Source organism: Eucyclogobius newberryi, unplaced genomic scaffold (assembly GCF_026437365.1).
Source record: "Eucyclogobius newberryi isolate DKJ021-1_F unplaced genomic scaffold, fEucNew1.0.hap1 SCAF_21, whole genome shotgun sequence".
In the NCBI taxonomy this organism is placed as follows: domain Eukaryota; kingdom Metazoa; phylum Chordata; class Actinopteri; order Gobiiformes; family Gobiidae; genus Eucyclogobius; species Eucyclogobius newberryi.
In genome coordinates this window covers 3,049,990-3,068,008 of record NW_027315846.1, presented here as the reverse complement: position 1 = coordinate 3,068,008, position 18,019 = coordinate 3,049,990, and the positions used below count along the sequence as shown (strand labels likewise).

General features: G+C 41.8%; 1 protein-coding gene across 1 annotated transcript in view; it reads left to right on the top strand.

Moving 5' to 3' along the window:
• LOC140370943 (DNA (cytosine-5)-methyltransferase 3A-like) overlaps positions 1 to 18,019 on the top strand; it is a 62,441-nt gene that overhangs the window by 26,947 nt on the left and 17,475 nt on the right. The window contains exons 5-7 of the mRNA XM_072458227.1: positions 5,701 to 5,747; positions 6,750 to 6,896; positions 17,978 to 18,019. The exon at positions 17,978 to 18,019 is cut by the window's right edge and continues 339 nt beyond it. Of these exons, the coding sequence (XP_072314328.1) occupies positions 5,701 to 5,747; positions 6,750 to 6,896; positions 17,978 to 18,019 (236 nt within the window). The remainder of the gene's footprint in view (positions 1 to 5,700; positions 5,748 to 6,749; positions 6,897 to 17,977) is intronic.

The window sequence follows — 18,019 nt, the reverse complement described above, 5'->3', positions numbered from 1 at the left end:
TGGTTAATAGATAATAATATGGTTAATAGATAATAATATGGTTAATAGATAATAGTATGGTTAATAGATAATAGTATGTTTAATAGATAATAGTATGGTTCATAGATAATAGTATGGTTAATAGATAATAGTATGGTTAATAGATAATAGTATAAATAGTATGGTTTCAGGCCGCTCTCAGACGCACTTCACTAAATGACTCATTCAGGAGTTCATTGTCCCAGAGAACGGTCTAAACGGCGTCAGAAAAGCCGGGCGGCGTCAGTGGAGAGGCGTCTGAGGGCCTCTGTTGTGTTCCCGATCTGTAGAGCTCTTCACTGAACACTGCGAGCGCTTCACTGAACACGGCGAGCGGCCCTTAGCAACATGTTGCTAACGTTACTGCCGCAGTTCAAGTGCGGCTCGACCCTCCCGAGAGCTCGCTCTGCGCCCGGCCGTCTGGTGGGTTCTGGGTATTTAAAACGGGCCACGACGACCCTTTTGATTTGTCACTAAAGCTGCAACATGTAACTTTGTGGGTAGAGGGCCCGCCACCTGCTCGTCTCCACGGAGATGTCGTTGCTTTGCTCGTTAAATCTCATGTAAAGGGAAAACAAGGGGTGTTTTTGTTGCCTTGAAAAATGAGCGGTGTTGCTTCTCCATAGATCTGACCTGTAACTGGACCTGGTAGAGTTAAGATCTCTACAAACAGGTCTTCTCTGAGTTGTTAACGCGTCTGGGCGGACTTCACTTTCAACACACTATTAAAATATACATCTCAAATGTAATCCATATTATGCAAAGTCAACTTGTTTATTCTTTTTTAAATAAAATCATAATAAGAAAAAAAAAGAAAAAGAGAACGTGCTAAAAAAAAAAAAATTAAATAAAATTTTTTTAAAAATCACATTGAACCACACACTCAAGTAAAACATAAATAAAATAATAATAAACAGATTTTAAAAAACTAAACAAAGAACATGACCAGAGAGCATTATGCTACAGAAAATAATAATAATAATAATAAATATAGCCGCAAGCGGCAATGATCGGCCCTCGCTACGCCGCCGCCACGCCGCAAGAGGAGGGGGCGCTAACGCGCCCCAATTGTCCTTTTATTACGCCTACTGCTGAATCTGTGACGCTGTCACATCTTCTCCCCTTTGTTTTACCATCAAAAAGCAATTTTATTTAGAATTCTTGGCAAAATGTGCGGCTTTGCCGCACAGACACCGTGACTCTTTGAATAAAAATGTGGATAACTTTTGATGGAGTTTGTGAAAGTCTATAGTGTAAACATGTTCTGGCGATTTCCCCATTGGAATAACATGAAAGGTTTCGGTCATCGTTACGGCAAAGCCATAACAATTATGACATGGGTCTCATTGACTTTTCTGATGGGGATGCCAAAATTGAGTTGTGTGTCAAATTTCATATAATTTCGCAAAACTAAATATTTAACCTCCATATAAAATCTGTAGGGGGCGCTGTGGCTCCAAATTAATTTATTTCACTTCAAGTAGGTTTAGGGCAAAGAGTTTAACAACTGATTCTAATTTGACGCAATTCGGACTTTATCTGCGCAAACGGCAGAAATGTTAAATTTGGGAGATTTCTGAAATTCTTGCTACAGTTTGCGGCTTTGCCGCACAGAGACCGTGACAGGTATCAATGTAATTTGGATAACTTTTGATGTCCCACTCCTCAGTAGCATTTTCACCAAATTTCAGCTTTTTAGGGCCAACGCCCTGGGAGGAGTTCGTAAAAGTACGACGTTTGGAAAAACTCCGAAGTCATGTTTAGCCATTTTTGAAGCAATATGGCCGACATTTGGTTGGGCGGACGGCGTTGCCGTAATAATATTTTTTACTTCTCTTGTCACCATCTACCTCTGCGCCAAATTTCATGATTCTACGATCAGATTTTTTTTGGGTCATTTCCCATCTCTCAATGCATTTTTGGTACATTTGGGGGCGCTGACGCGCCAATTTTTTTTTATTTTAGAAAAGGGAAATAGCCAGAATGTAGAGAGGCACGATTTTTAGAGGTGTGCAAATTTTTGTGACTTTTCGTCAATGTTCACTGGGTGAAAAATAGGGGGGTTGGTCCCGAGAAGAAGAAGAAGAAGAAGAAGAAAGAATAATATTCCGATGCGAAAACAATGTTTCCCATTTTCCAAATATCATAAACTATACATTTTCGGAAAGCGCTCGCGCTTTCCTACCTCATGGTGTGGGTCCCTGGTCACTGACGGGTACTTTCGTTAATTTTGAGTGGGCTCCGCCCACTTTGTGTTTTTGGCCCTCTATACAGTAATAATGTTCATTTTTTGCATTACATGCTTATATGCACGGAACATGCAAGAGATGGGGAACGTATTCGTGAGGTACTTAGCGCAAATGAGTGCTTTATATGGGGATGACGACCGCTTCGCGGTGACGACCGCTTCGCGGTCGTCATCTCAATGTAAAGTGCTCGTTTAGTGCGCACTTTTGCACGGGCTTCGCCCGTTTACAACGGTAATGTTCCATTTTCCTACTACTAATTAGTATGCACGGGGCGTGCATGAGTGAAGGAGTGCGTTAGTGAGTGTTTGGAAGTGGGCGAGCGCTTCGCGCTCGATTTCGTGCGCACTACGTGCGCACTTTCGCAGCCGTGCTTCGCACGGCCTTACGAGATTAATAGGCCTCTCGCCAGCTTGTGGCGCTCGGGCCTAATAATGATAATAATAGTGATAATAATAGTGATAATAAAATAAATAAAATAAATAAAATAAATAAAATAAATAAAATAAATAAAATAAATAAAATAAATAAAATAAATAAAATAAATAAAATAAATAACACATATTCAGGTAAAATAAAAATAGAATTACAGCCCTACATCTACTAAATATATCTCCCGTTTAGTGCAAAATCGACTTTTAAGAGCGTTTATCCATCTTTTTGGCGTTTTCTCTTCTCATTTACGCTCTCGAAGTTGCATTCTGAGTGTTTCATACCTGTTTGAGTTTGAGCTGGAGTGATAAAAATTTATCCACGGTCACAAAGTAGGCCAAAGTAGAGTGAATTACAATAGTTCAGTCGAGTAGTTATCAATGCGTTCTACTTTTTCCACCTGGTTCGGGGGCAAATTTGACTTAACTTTGCCTGAAAGTCTAAATTGGAAAAACTAATCAAATCTCTAGCCCTGTTCCACGTGTTTATTTACTTTAGCTGCACATATTCTGAAGGAAAAAATGCAGTTTAGCGGTACGAAAACATTTGAATCCTCCTCTGCCCCCCTCGACCCCGGCGGTGCTCGCGCAGAGGAGCGTGTGCGATGTCAGTAAAGTGAGTCCTCATGTTCCCGTGCGTCCGCGGCTATCGCTAATGCTAAGCAGCTGCGCGTCTGCGACGGGGGGAATCCGAGGTCAGAGGTGACAGCTGCCAAAGCAAACCTGCTCCGTTTACCAGGCCCCGGGAGGTGTCTGCTCTTCGTCAAAGTCCTCGCGCTGCACCTGAACGCGAGGCGGACGAGTCGGGTCTGAGCGCGGCATGTTCAGGAGTCGCATCGTGTGTAGCCGCTTGTCCCACAGGCGAAATGTGTTTGTGGGCTATTGAGTGTTAAACTTTTTTCATAGTTTAGTCGGGGTGCGACTTATACTTATATTTATACTTATACTCCGGAGCGACTTATATGTGATATTATTTGTTACTTTCACACTTGCAACCACATTTCATACTCCAGTGCAACTTATAGTCCGGAAAATATGGTATTTTGTCCTATTAAAAACAAATACCATACATAATATTAATTTCCTGAACATTAATTAAACAGACATTTAATCATATTTGACAATAAGTGATCATAGGTGATTAGAAATGACTGAAACGCAATTAAAATGTGATTAACTGCACAACCCTTTATTAAACTATGTAATGAATAGATTGCGATTCTACATTTTGTTCATTTTAAACGGCAATATTGATCTAAAACAAACTAATAACAGAAAGCTCTGCCTCTTTATACCGGCAAGATTATCATTTACGCACTTTTGCTGTTGAAAAATGCATATAAAACATTGATTTAACTTATGAGTATCAGTTGGAGTCTTCGTTTTTCGAATAATCACAATGAAGCACCGGGATGTGGGCGGGAATAGGGGGTAGGTGAAAACAGGGGAACAATACTGTAAACTAATGATGAGAGACCAGTTGTTTTTGACCAATATTGTGGTTTACAATGAACAAAGTGTAAAGTAATGATCGACTGGGGGCGGGACCACGAGCTCTCATGAGATAAAACTGACACAAGGAGAATTATTGTTTTTTTCCACCTTCTGTTTACATTTGGCTTGGACAAAGACACCTTTGAGTTACAGTGTCTTGTTTTGTCACTTTTTGTCTCGTTTGATCTCGTCTCGTTTGATCTCTTCTTATTCCGTCTTCTTTTATCGCGGTTCATCTCTTTTTGTCTCATTTCGTCTCATCTTGTTTGGTCTTGTCTCGTTTAATTTAATCTTGTTGCGTCTCGTCTGGTCTCATTTAATCTCGTTGCATCTCATCTCGTTTCATTTAATCTCGTTGCATCTCATCTCGTTTCATTTAATCTCGTTGCATCTCATCTCGCTTCATTTAATCTTGTTGCACCTCGTTTCATTTAATCTTGTTGCGTCTCGTTTCATTTAATCTTGTTGCGTCTTGTTTCATTTAATCTCGTTGCGTCTCGTTTGGTCTTGTCTCGTTTAATTCATTCTCGCTGCGTCTCGTTTGGTCTCGTCTCGTTTCATTTTACATCTCGTTTCGTCTTGTCTCGTTTCATTTCATCTCTTTGCATCTCGTTGCGTCTCTTTTCGTCTCGCTTCATTTCATCTCTTTGCATCTCGTTGCGTCTCGTTTGGTTTCGTCTCGATTCATTTAATCTCGTTCCGTCTCGTCTCGTTTTATTTCATCTCTTTGCATCACGTTGCGTCTCGTTTGGTCTCGTATCGTTTCATCCCGTTTCGTCTCGTCTTGTTGCATCTCGTTTTGTCTCGTTTCATTTCATCTCGTTTTGTCTCGTGTCGTTTCATTTCATCTCGTCTCGTTTCATTTCATCTCGTCTCGTTTCATTTGATCTCGTTGCGTCTCGTTTGGTTTCATCTCGTCTCATTTCATCTCGTTGCGTCTCGTTTGGTTTCATCTCGTCTCATTTCATCTTGTTGCGTCTCGTTGCGTCCTGTCAGTCGTTTTCATTGGGCATTAGCATGTTCTGCAGTGAAAACACAGGTAAATGAGATAAAACAGCTTCATTGAAAGTGTATTTCTCAGGATTATGTCTCACACACAAACACATGAAAAGGCCCAGTGTATTTTCTGTCATCTCGGGTGTATTTTCTGTCATCTCGGGTGTATATTCAGTGTATATTCTGTCATCTCGGGTGTATATTCAGTGTGTCATCTCGGGTGTATATTCAGTGTGTCATCTCGGGTGTATATTCAGTGTGTCATCTCGGGTGTATATTCAGTGTGTCATCTCGGGTGTATATTCAGTGTGTCATCTCGGGTGTATATTCAGTGTATATTCTATCATCTCGGGTGTATATTCAGCGATGACTGGAAGTGTGTGAAAAGCCTCAGGTCGATAAACGTGTCGTGTTTCTCTGATAAATGAGAAAACACTCGAGTTCCATAACACTGGACACTTCCTCTTGGGTTTATTAATCTGAAGTGTCGTGTGTGTCGTGTTTGTTGTGTGCAGATGTGGAGCACAAGGAGGACCACGGAGGAGACTCGGTCAAGAAAGAGGTGAGACATTTTGACGGGTTTTGTCGCCAATTGAAGCAACAACAAAGAAAAGTATATATTATATTTATTAAAGACGTGCGCATGCTTATACAAACGGCTTTAATACACAAATGAACGATGAAATGGGTCATAGAAAAGAGCAGTTTTGACTTGGAAACTAAGGACACGCCGAAAAGTATCATTTAGAAAGCCTTTATTTACATATCCAAGCCAACATGGTTCAATCTGAAACTTGAAATGCAGATAAAGTGTCTAAATTGTTTAATAATAAAATTCATGAAGAGCTTTTCACGACACTCAAAGACATTTGTGAATCCTTAAATCCGGCTTTGAAAGACGTACATCCATCAAAAGCACTTTGTATAATACCTGCCACTTCAAAGGACACATATTATGCAAAATTTACTTCTTCTTACATTGTTCCTCATCACAAACTCACCTAGAGTAACATTTAGCTTCATTCTGGTTAGAAAGTCGTCTCCCCTCCGAGCATCAAAAACACCCCGTTCTGAATCTCCATAACTGACGTTTCCTCGATCTGTGACGTGGCTCTGAGAATCTTCTGCTGTTTTTAACTCCATAAATCATCTCCTGACTCGTTCTGTGCATTTCTCATCCCATCTGATTTCCTCTGCAGCCTGTAGATGGCGCCAAAACTCAGTTAGTTCCACGGGAAACGGCAAAGATCCAAACGTAACTGTCTTTGTTTGTTATAGACTTTTTCTTTTTTAGTTCTAAAACATCAGATGTCAAATTAAAGGTGCTCAAGAGCATGATTAAAGGGTGATAACAATTCAAATAAAGTGTAATAATTTGTCCTTTAATAACTCACACAGTTTATTTGTTGTTCTGTCCCTATGTATTTTGTATTCAAGTCTGTATTTTCTGCATGTCTTTAGTTTGATCATAGTTTATACTCTTACCGTTGGTGTAACGTCGCACCACATCGTCTGACAATGGCGATAAAACTAATTCAAAGTGGCGTTTGTGGCGTTTGTGCAGGGCGGTCGGGGGCGGATGCGCGGGGGCGTCGGGTGGGAGATCAGCCTGCGACAGCGGCCCGTTCCCAGGGTCACGTTCCAGGCCGGAGACCCGTACTACATCAGCAAACGCACCCGAGAAGAGTGGCTCGCCAAGTGGAAGATGGAGGTGAGAGAGCTGAGCTGGAGACACGAGCGCGGTGCCGAGGTTCATGGGTTTAAGTCCGTTTTTATGCTGGGTTTTGTCCTTTAATGTACGTTTGAGGCTTTTTAAACACGTTATCAACCACGTAAATGTCAAAATGCAGCGACTGAAGGTGTATGAAGTGTATTTTAGTGAGGAAAATCAGAACTGGTTTATTCTTTTTTGACATCTTGAGGCTGTACGGTCCAGATAACCATGACGATGATGCAAAATATGACTGAGTAATTTGCATAGCCGACTAGTCAAGATAAATCAGTTTATGTTTGGTTTATTTCACGTTTAGTAGTTCCCCGTTTGATTTGAACCTGGAAATTGGGCTTATGTTTGAGTAATCTTGCAACAGAGTCCTTGTTTGTGCTGATTTGATTTGTTCTACATTCGTACTATTCATTTTTTATTAATTTATTGCTTGATCAGTCGGACACTTTACCAAAAATACAATTAAATCAATCAAATTAAGACCCAAAAGCCTGGTGTATGTGGCCACAAGTGTATGGCTGAAAATGTATGTGCAAATGTATGTTAACATCCAGGAACTCTGAACTTTACCCCTATCCTTCCCCACCCGTTTCACCCCTACCCCCTATTTATTTTTGTATTAATTGTAAAGATTTTTTTAAATTTTTTGTTTTTATTTTTTTAATTAAAAAAAAATATATATATATATAAATATATATTAAAAAAAAAAATATATATATATATATATATATATATATATATATAATATATATATATAATTTATTCATTTTATCATTTTTTCATTTTCTGATTTATTTATTGCCTTCCCTGTTTTCATCTTTTCCGTATAATTTGTATGTTGCTATTGTCATTGTTTGTTTGTCTCACAAATAAAATAAGAAAAAAATAGATAAAAAAGAAATAAGAACCAAAGACCTAAACCAAAACACAATTAACGGACATTAATTTCGACAAATAATAGAAAAAACTTGCCAAATATTGTCAATTAAATATTCAAATAAACGCAAACACATCTTTTCCGTTTTTACTCCGGGGTCATCAGTGTTCAAATATAGTTTTAAAAGGCTTATTAATGTACAATACTGGACTTCTTCATGTACGTTTTGCTGCTGTGTTGATTTTGCCTCAAAAAAACAATAACAGTTACTTCTCGTAACCTTGGTGCCGACACTTTTTTTCTCTATTTCCTTGACTCAAAAGAGGCTGAATTTCCCGTTTCGATCCGTTTGTCACCTCGATTCACGTTTAATCGGAGTCTGTCCCGGTTCAGGCCGACTTTCGCCCTGGTTTAGTCCACAGTTTTAGTCTCGGCCCGGTCCCCTGTTGTGTATTTCTCGTTCACAACACCAACATTGCATGATTACCATACGTCACATTAACTGCAAGGGGTCCTTACGTTTCCCCCTGGCCCCGCCCCTCCGCGCATTAACCTCAGCCGCGGCCCATAAAACTGTCCCGGGCCTTGAAGTTATGGGCGAATTAGCGGGACATGCCAGAGCTCTACAAGTGAAGGCTGTGAAATACGAGGACGGAGCGGCGCTTGAGGCACGGGGGGATTTGGTCAACGAGGCGGAGATTTAAAGGAGCTAAAGATGCTAATTGTGAACGCGGCTGTTTTATTTCGGCGCCGATCACGAGGGCTTTGAACCGGTTTTGGACAAAGACTCATCTGTTTTGGTGTCGAAGCTCCATTTACGCCGTGATGTTTTTAGTATCGATACTTGTTTAAATGAGTATAGCAGTTGTTGTATCGGTTCTTATCTGACATTTGATACTTTTGACAAGCATATTTAGAACAGTGTTACTACCAGTGTGTGGAAAAATACTTAGAAAATGTGATTATTAGTTACATTATTCTGAATACCTGCTTTCAGAGCGCTGTGTTCTGAAGCTTTATGATACTTTCACTTTAAAGCTGAGGTACTTGATGTTTACGTTGTTAAAAGTAGGTTTTCAAATGTATGTAACTCGCTCACAAACCTTTGGCACGTTGTTAATATTCAGACGCATTCATTTCCAGGGGCGAGCGTGTTTTTTTAAAGTGCTGTTTTCAGGCAGCAAAGTGAAACTGGGGCGGACCACCTCAGGGCAGCCAATCAGAGCGCTGCTTTCAGCTCTTACTTCCGGGTTGACGAGACATAAAATACTTTATTATTAGGTGCAGACTGTCTTATTTTTCTCAGAATGTGAAGCTTTTACAAGATACTTTTTGGTGGTAAACACACAAATGACTAATTTATACACAATAAAATCAGATACCTCAGCTTTAAGTGGCATTATTCTTGTGAAATAATCCCCTAATATTGTCTGTTATGGTCCTGGTCTAGTCCTTAGTTAAACTCTTGTTCTGGTTTAATATCACTTTCGTTATGGTTTAGTTCAGGTTTTGTCCTTTATTTGCCCTGTTTAGTCCTGGTTTGGTTCTTGTTTAATCCTCCATTTGCCCTGGTTGAGTCTCGGTTTAGTCCTTGGTTAACCTGTTTTAATTGGCTCACTTTGTTGGTCTTACATTATTCCTGGTTGAGTCTCAGTTAAGTCCTGGTTTAGTTGTTGGTTAGACCCGCTGTTATTCCTGTTTAATAGACTATTACGTTGGTCTGGATTATTCCAGGTTTTGTCCTACATTGGTCAGCCACGGTCCAGTCCTGGTTTAGTCCTGGTTTAGTTCAGGTTTAGTCCTGTTTTAGCCCTGGTTTGGTCCTAGTTTTGCCCTGGTTCAGCCCTGGTTTAGTTCTGGTTTAGCCCTAGTTTAGTCCTGGTTTAGTACTGGTTCAGTCCTGGTTTAGTCCTGGTTCAGTCATGGTTTAGCCCTGATTCAGCTCTGGTTTAGTTCTGGTTTAGTCCTTGTTTAGACCTGGTTTAGCCCAGGTTTTGCCCTTGTTTAGTTCTGGTTTAGTCCTGGTTTGGTCCTGGTTTAGCCCTGGTTCAGCCCTGGTTCAGCCCTGGTTTAGCCCTGGTTTAGCCCTGGTTCTGGTTTAGTCCTGGTTTGGTCCTGGTTTAACCCTGGTTCAGCCCTCGTTCAGCCCTGGTTTAGCCTTGGTTTAGCCCTGGTTTAGCCCTGGTTTAACCCTGGTTTAGCCCAGGTTCAGTCCTGGTTCAGCCCTGGTTTAGTCCTGGTTTAGCCCTGGTTTAGCCCTGGTTCAGTCCTGGTTCAGCCCTGGTTTAGCCCTGGTTTAGCCCTGGTTTAGCTCTGGTTTTGCCCTGGTTTAGTCCTGGTTTAGCCCTGGTCTAGCCCTGGTTTAGCCCTGGTCTAGCCTTGGTTCAGCCCTGGTTCAGCCCTGGTTCAGCCCTGGTTTAGCCCTGGTTCAGCCCTGGTTTAGCCCTGGTCTAGCTCTGGTTCCGTCCTTCCATTTCCAGTACAGTAGAGTCTTCCTTTTCTCCCCCTCTCTTCTCATTCATAGACAACCTCCTTTGGCTCTGCTCCAATGTTTTCGCGAGTCTCCCTCCTCCAGCCAATGGGGAACCTCCGCCCGCCGTCACGTGACGCCCGAATTCCCACACAAAGAACCAGCACAAGTCTCTCCCTCTCTCTCTCTTTTTCTAAGGAAAGTGCGACTTGTGCGAGCGAGCGAGCGAGCGGGGGAGCGAGCGAGGGAGGACAAATCTCACCCTGGGACCCCCGGCGCCGATGGGTACGTGCGTCCGCTCGTCCGGCGCTTTTCGGGACGAGCGAACGCTGACTTTTAAGTTTGTCCTCCTCGCTGGCGTCGTTTTTGTGGAGGGTCCGCTCTTAAAGGGACAGGGGGATTTAAAAATGCCTGCCATGTTGGAAAAAGAGAGAGAGAGAGAGAGGAAGAGAGAGAGAGAGAAACAGAGAGAGTGAGGGAGAGAGAGAGAAACAGAGAGAGTGAGGGAGAGAGAGAGAAACAGAGAGAGAGAGAAACAGAGAGAAAGGGGGAGTGACAGAGAGAAACAGAGAGAGAGAAAGAGAGAGAGAGAGAGAGAGAGAGGAAGAGAGAGAGAGAGAAACAGAGAAACAGAGAGAGACAAACAGAGAAAGAGGGAGATAAACAGAGAGAGAGAGAGAGAGGGAGGGAGAGAGAGAGAGAGAGAGAGAGAGAGAGAGAGAGAGAGAGAGAGAGAGAGAGAGAGAGAGAGAGAGGGAAAGGGAGAGGGAGAGGGAGAGAGAGAGAGAGGGAGGGAGAGAGAGAGAGAGAGGGAGAGAGAGGGAGAGAGAGAGAGAGAGAGAGAGAGAGAGAGAGAGAGAGAGAGAGAGAGAGAGAGAAGAGAGAGAGAGAGAGAGAGAGAGAGAGCGTTTGCCTAGAAACGTCAACTTTTGTAGGTCACGCTTGAGTTGTGCTAAAGAGGCTAGAAATGTGTTGTTTCCTAAAAGCGGCTTCGCGGACAAACGTGGTGTTTTAATCGCTGTAATTGTTTCTTTTTTCTCTGTCGCTTTCACCTGTGTTTTGGTTTTACTCCGTCCGCACGCCGCAGAGTCAATACTCGTAGCCGTTGCCACCTTCTGTGTGCGTGATTGTTCTGTCCACGGGCGTAGCATCTTATTGTGCTTAAGGGTGTTTTTTGTGTTAGATTTAAAGTACCGTATTTTCTGGAGTATAAGTCGCACCGGAGTATGAAATGCGGTTGCAAGTGTGAAAATAACAAATGATATCACATATAAGTCGCTCCAGAGTATAAGTATATAAGTCTTAGTATATACATGGCCAAAACAATGAAAAAAGGTGCGACTTATAGTCCGGAAAATACGGTATAAAGTAAGTTATTTATCTTGGTTTTTCACTGCATGTTTCTACTCTGCAACTTCTCTTGTTTTCCTGTAAAAGACGAGTGTAAAGACAAAAAAAAAAAAAAACAAGGTCCATTTGTTGACTTAAATGTTACAATGTTGTTTACTTATTTATGTATATATATATATATATATATATATATATATATATATATATATATATATATATATGTCTATTTTAGGGCTGTACAATACATCATAATAAAATAAAAATTGCAGTTTGAGTTGATGGAATGTCCTAAAACAGCAAAATATCCACAAAAATACTATTGTACCTGAAGTTTATGCCTCTTGACTTGCTTAACACACAAATGCACATAAGACAATGAAAAAAGCCTGAAAAAACTATTTAAAAAGTTCAAAATAAAACCAGAAAAAAATATTAAAAATGGAAAAAAAAGAAAAATAATCTGTTTATGTATTTCAGTCTTCTCTCTAATCGCGCTTTAGTTGTTTACTTTTTAAACAAATATCGCTGATCTTGCTAATTTGCAGCCGTGGTCTATTTATCCAAACAATCCTATCATATTTAGTTACTTTCTATTTTCACGTCAGTGTTTGGTTCTGTTTTTCTGGGTCTCCTCGTGCTGTTTTGTTTAGTCAAATTTAGCTAATGGTGAATACGGCGGTGTTCCTCTATGGCTGCTACTTTACCCACAGATGTTCATTGTTATTGAGATTTTCGTTTTGGGCAAAGAGCTGCCGATCTTCACAGCAAATAAGTTCAGACCACGGCGTAAAAAAGGTGCGTCGTTGACTTGTCGATGCACATGAACTTTACACAGATTACCGTATTTTCCGGACTATAAGTCGCACCTTTTTCCATAGTTTTGGCCGGGGTGCGACTTATATGTGATATTATTTGTTATTTTCACACTGGACACCGCAAGTCACAGAAGAATCTGCACTTCCGCTACCTCTGGAGTTTGTGGAGTTGTTTAGAAGTGACACAGAGGAAGAAGAATTCAATGGATTTTATAAATTTCCCCCAAAAATGCAACTTATACTCCAGTGCGACTTATATATGTTTTTTTTCCTCTCTATTATGCATTTTTTTTGGCTGGTGCGACTTATACTCCGGTGTGACTTATAGTCCGGAAAATACGGTAACCTACTTTGTGTGACACTTCAGCGCGGAACCTTTACTCTAATTCTAACACATAAGTACGTTTGAAGCAGTAAAAGTAATTGTAGTTGTGGAGATGTTCACTTTTGTTTTGACCATCATGTCAAGCATAATTACAATATAATTACAATAAGAGACTCTTTCAAACTGTTGAAGAATGACACTAATACATTCATATTTATAACTTCTGCTCAATCTTGTGGTGAAATTGTTGGTGATTATGTCGCGTTTGTCACAATCACACAAAAAGACCCAGGAACGATTATCGTCGTCTCTTTCTGTTGTCCCAGCTCGAGCGAGGGAACAGACTCTACGTTTACCTGTGATTGACGGCATTATATCGCTAATGATCTTTTACAAGGAGGCATTTGCAGTGAAAATCAGATGTGCAGCCTGTCGCACTCTCGATCCATGTGTTTTGAAATAACTGAAATAACTCGTAGCAATTGATATTGTTGTGGTTGTTGGAAACAGAGCCTGGTTAGTACTCTTAACTTGAACATGGTTAAAAAGTCACATTGTTGAGGATCTTTTTATGAAGCCAGTACATTACAGTAAATAAGTGAAATGTGCATCATATTTCGCATTGAAAAATATTAAGATAAGATATTCCTTTATTGTCCACACATGGGGAAATTTCGTTGTTACAACGCAGGTAGATACAGAGGAAAGAAACAGATAACTTATAGGAAGTTTAAAAAAACACTCTTAATAGATAAACAAAAACTCTTATAAACAAAATATTGTTATTCTTACTACATTAAATATATATATATATATATATATATATATATATATATATAATTTTATTATTTTTATTTTATTTATTTTATTTATTTTATTTATTTTATTTATTTTATTTATTTTATTTATTTTATTCATTTTATTCATTTTATTCATTTTCATTTTATTCATTTTATTCATTTTATTCATTTTATTCATTTTATTCCTTTTATTCATTTATTTTCAACATTTTCAAACATTATTTATAAAACACACAACAAAGAACATAGAACACGGCCAGAGCAGAACGAGACATAAACAGAATTAAAATCGAGACACACTGAACATCACATAGTTGTTCCATTTGGTCCCGAGTCTGTAAAATTTGTTTCAAATTGAGTCCGAATGTGACTGTTTTTTCCATTTTCCGTTGTTATTACATTTCTATTGATCGACACATTCGTCGCAGCGGTTTCTGTGGCAACACTGACTATGTACACAAATCTGATCATCATCTGATTATTGAAATGTCACGTAAACAGTGACATCTGACGTGAGTAATCTTATTTCTGTCTGATTGTTCACACTCTGCAGGTTTTGCAAAGGAGAAATGTGGCAAAAATACAAAAATAAAGTTGTTTTTTTTCAATCTCTAGTTAAAAAAATAGTTAGATGTGACTTTTTGTCACATTCAACCGTATTTTGTTGTTCAGAGAGTTCATTTTTGAAAATTCGCCTACAGACTTGAGGAACAGTCACACGTCAGAGCACGAGAACGAAAGAAAATTAAAGATTTCACCGTTGTTTGGTCACGATCTCAATAACCGTCATGTTTTTTCTCACAATACACTAACATTTGACATCGTGAAATCCCACTTTTGTGTTTCCTCAAAGACATTGTACAAGGAAATACTGTTTAGTGACACTACATTTAACCTGTGGTGCTGGTGGAGCAATAGACGGACAGATTTTTGGAGAATTAACCGTGGGAAACTATAAATCGGCCTTCAAATCCTTCAAAATCCTTCAGATGTACATGGAAAGATGAGGGAAAACTGCTTGCTTTTGATCCCACGCCACCAACCAAACTCACGTGAAGTCAATTCCATTTTTCGCTGAATCGTTGCCACAGAAACTTCTCTCAAACTCAAACGTTGCTGGTTAAATTCCGACTACTTTCGCCTGTGTGAACGGAGCATGTCGCTGTGTAGATGTGCAGACAGATACACTTACTTTGGACACATTTATGTAACTTTTAACCGTGTTTTATCGTTGTTGTTGTTGTTGTTGTTGTTGTTGTTGTTGTTGTTGCTGTTGTGTTCAGCTTCATTCACGCGTCATTAATCCCGTTTACGAGCTCGTCTTCCTCTGACCCTCTCAAAACAAACCAGTTTCAACTTTCCCATATTTGTGACATCAAAGGTAGCGATCCTGAGGTCTCAAGAGGTCTTTTAAAGGTCTTTTAAAGATCTTTTAAGGGTCTTTTAAAGGTCTTTTAAAGGTATTTTAAAGATCTTTTAAGGGTGTTTTAAAGGTCTTTTAAGGGTCTTTTAAATCCACAAATCATCACAATCGGAGTGGTTTCCTATAAGAGCGCTACAGAAACGGGAAAGATTACCGTAGTTGTTGGACCAGTGGTTGTTGTGCTAGACACACATTATAATATTGTATGATAAAAGTGTAAAATTATGATGCAGCAGTGACTTGAGTGTGGATTTTTGCACGTTCTTCCTGTGTGTCATAAGTCGCACCAGCCAAAAAATGCATAATAGAGAAGAAAAAAACATATAAGTCGCACTGGAGTGTGAAATGCAGTTGCAAGTGTGAAAATAACAAATGATATCACATATAAGCCGCTCCAGAGTATAAGTATGTAAGTATAAAAGTAAGTATATGTCACACCCCGGCCAAAACTGAAAAAAGGTGCGACTTATAGTCCAGAAAATACGGTACATCTTTGGTCTCTAATGGTTTATTTACTTTACTTTTACTTTGTTGTCAGTGCAGTTATGCAAAAAACGACTATTTAGAGTTTTGCTTGTTCTGTCTGTGTCTCCTCATCAGAAACACGCTCAGAGCTGTGATTTACCTCATCCACACTTGATCTGTCAGTCATGTTTACGAGCTCGTCTTCTCCAAAGCCTCAGAAATGACTTTGTTGTTGTCACGGGGTAAAAAACAAAAAAACGGACTTCTCCTGTACCAGTTTTTAATCCTGTAAAACGCTGTTGGAATTGTGTTTATGTCAAACACATGGCTCTTCTGGCACCGCGGCCGTGTTAAGAAGTCGGCACATTCCAAGGCCCAAATACCTCTCTGGAAACGTCGGTGCAGTTTGTCATTTATGCTCCTCAAATCCTCGTTTTAATGTGTGAAATACTGAGGTTTCCATGTTTAAAAGTGAGCTAGAGCCACGAGAGTGCGTCAAACCGCGTGTGCGCTTCCTGCAGCACGACTTCTGCTTCCACTTGATAACTCTTTATGTCGCCGCTCGGCCCGCTAAGCGCTGCATTGTCTCCAACCGGCTCCTGCTCTGTTCCCGCCGCCGCCCCCAAACTGAGGCGAAGAGGCCCAGCGGAGGGGCGAGCGGAGCGGCGAGCGGAGGGGCGAGCGTAGTGGCGAGCCGAGGGGCGAGCGGAGGGGCGAGCAGCAAGCGGAGGGACGAGCGGAGGGGCGAGCCGAGGGGCGAGCGGAGGGGCGAACGGAGGGGCGAGCGGAGGGGCGAGCGGAGCGGAGGGGCGAGCGGGGCGGAGGGGCGAGCGGAGGGGCGAGCGGCGAGCGGAGGGGCGAGCGGGGCGGAGGGGCGAGCGGGGCGGAGGGGCGAGCGGCGAGCGGAGGGACGAGCGGAGGGGCGAGCGGCGAGCAGAGCGGCGAGCGGAGGGGCGAGCGGAGCAGCGAGCGGAGGGACGAGCGGAGGGGCGAGCGGCGAGCGGAGGGGCGAGCGGAGCGGCGAACGGAGGGGCGAGCGGAGCGGAGGGGCGAGCGGGGCGGAGGGGCGAGCGGGGCGGAGGGGCGAGCGGCGAGCGGAGGGACGAGCGGAGGGGCGAGCGGCGAGGCGAGCGGCGAGCGGAGCGGCGAGCGGAGGGGCGAGCGGAGCGGCGAACGGAGGGGCGAGCGGAGCGGAGGGGCGAGCGGGGCGGAGGGGCGAGCGGGGCGGAGGGGCGAGGGGCGGAGGGGCGAGCGGGGCGGAGGGGCGGGCGGAGCGGCGGGCGGAGCGGCGAGCAGAGGGGCGAGCGGAGCGGCGAGCGGAGGGGCGAGCGGAGCGGCGAGCGGAGGGGCGAACGGAGGGGCGAGTGGCGAGCGGAGGGGCAAGCGGAGCGGCGAGCGGAGCGGCGAGCGGAGCGGCGAGTGGAGGGGCCGGAAGGCGAGCGAAGGGGCGAGCGGAGCGGCGAGAAGCACCGCCGCCGCGCTGCCAAATATGTGCCGCCTGTAGAATACTGTAGGTCCTAGTGTCCTCCCAGTGTCCCATCGAGTGTCCCCCGCTGGCCACGCAGCGTCAGGGAGAACAATGAGGAGAGGAAAGAAAGAGAGAGGAGATGAGAAAAGAGAAGACAAGGATAGAGCAGACGAGGAGGAAGGAGAGAAGACAGAGGGAGGCAAGGAAAGAGCAGAAAGGAGAGAGGAGGCAAGATTATTATTAATAATAGAAAAAATAATGACTCATCACAAACTCATCTGGAGCTGCATTTAGCTTCATTCACACTATTTTGGTGAATCCTGGTTATAAAGTCGTCTCCCCTCCGAGCGTCAAAAATACTCCGTTCTGAATCTCCTTCATAACTGTCGTTTTCTCCATCTGTGACTCTGAGAATCTTCTGCTGTTTTTAACTCCATGAATCACCTCCAAACTCGTTCTGTGCATTTCTCCCTCTAATCACGATCAGTACGACTGCGTTCTGAAACCAGGAAGTGAGAGGCCGACTCGACATGTTTATCTTATGTGTAATTCCCCTGTTATCTCGGAACACATCCATTTACTAAAGTTTTACGAGAAATTATTTTTGCGTAGTTTTGTGAAGCTGTAATTTGTATTATTATTATATTTCAGTCATATTATTTTTGAAGTTAAACATGTGAAGATATTTTTACATTACTATTATTAGTAGTATTATTTTGATTTGCATAGATAACATTGTACTTATTTAATTTATTTTTGTATTTATTCATACAGGGAAAATAAAACAGTCAATAAAACAGACAATAAAACAAACAGTCAATAAAACAAACAGTCAATAAAACAAACAGTCAATAAAACAGTCAATAAAACAAACAGTCAATAAAACAGTCAATAAAACAAACAGTCAATAAAACAGTCGATAAAACAGTCAATAAAACAGTCAACAAAATAAACAGTCAATAAAACAGTCAATGAAACAAACAGTCAATAAAACAAACAGTCGATAAAACAGTCAAGACCAAACGAACACAAAAAAACGCACTAAATAAACACAACTGTCTTTGTGTTTTCAGGCTGAGAAAAAGACCAAACTGATGTCAGCCATAAACGCCATG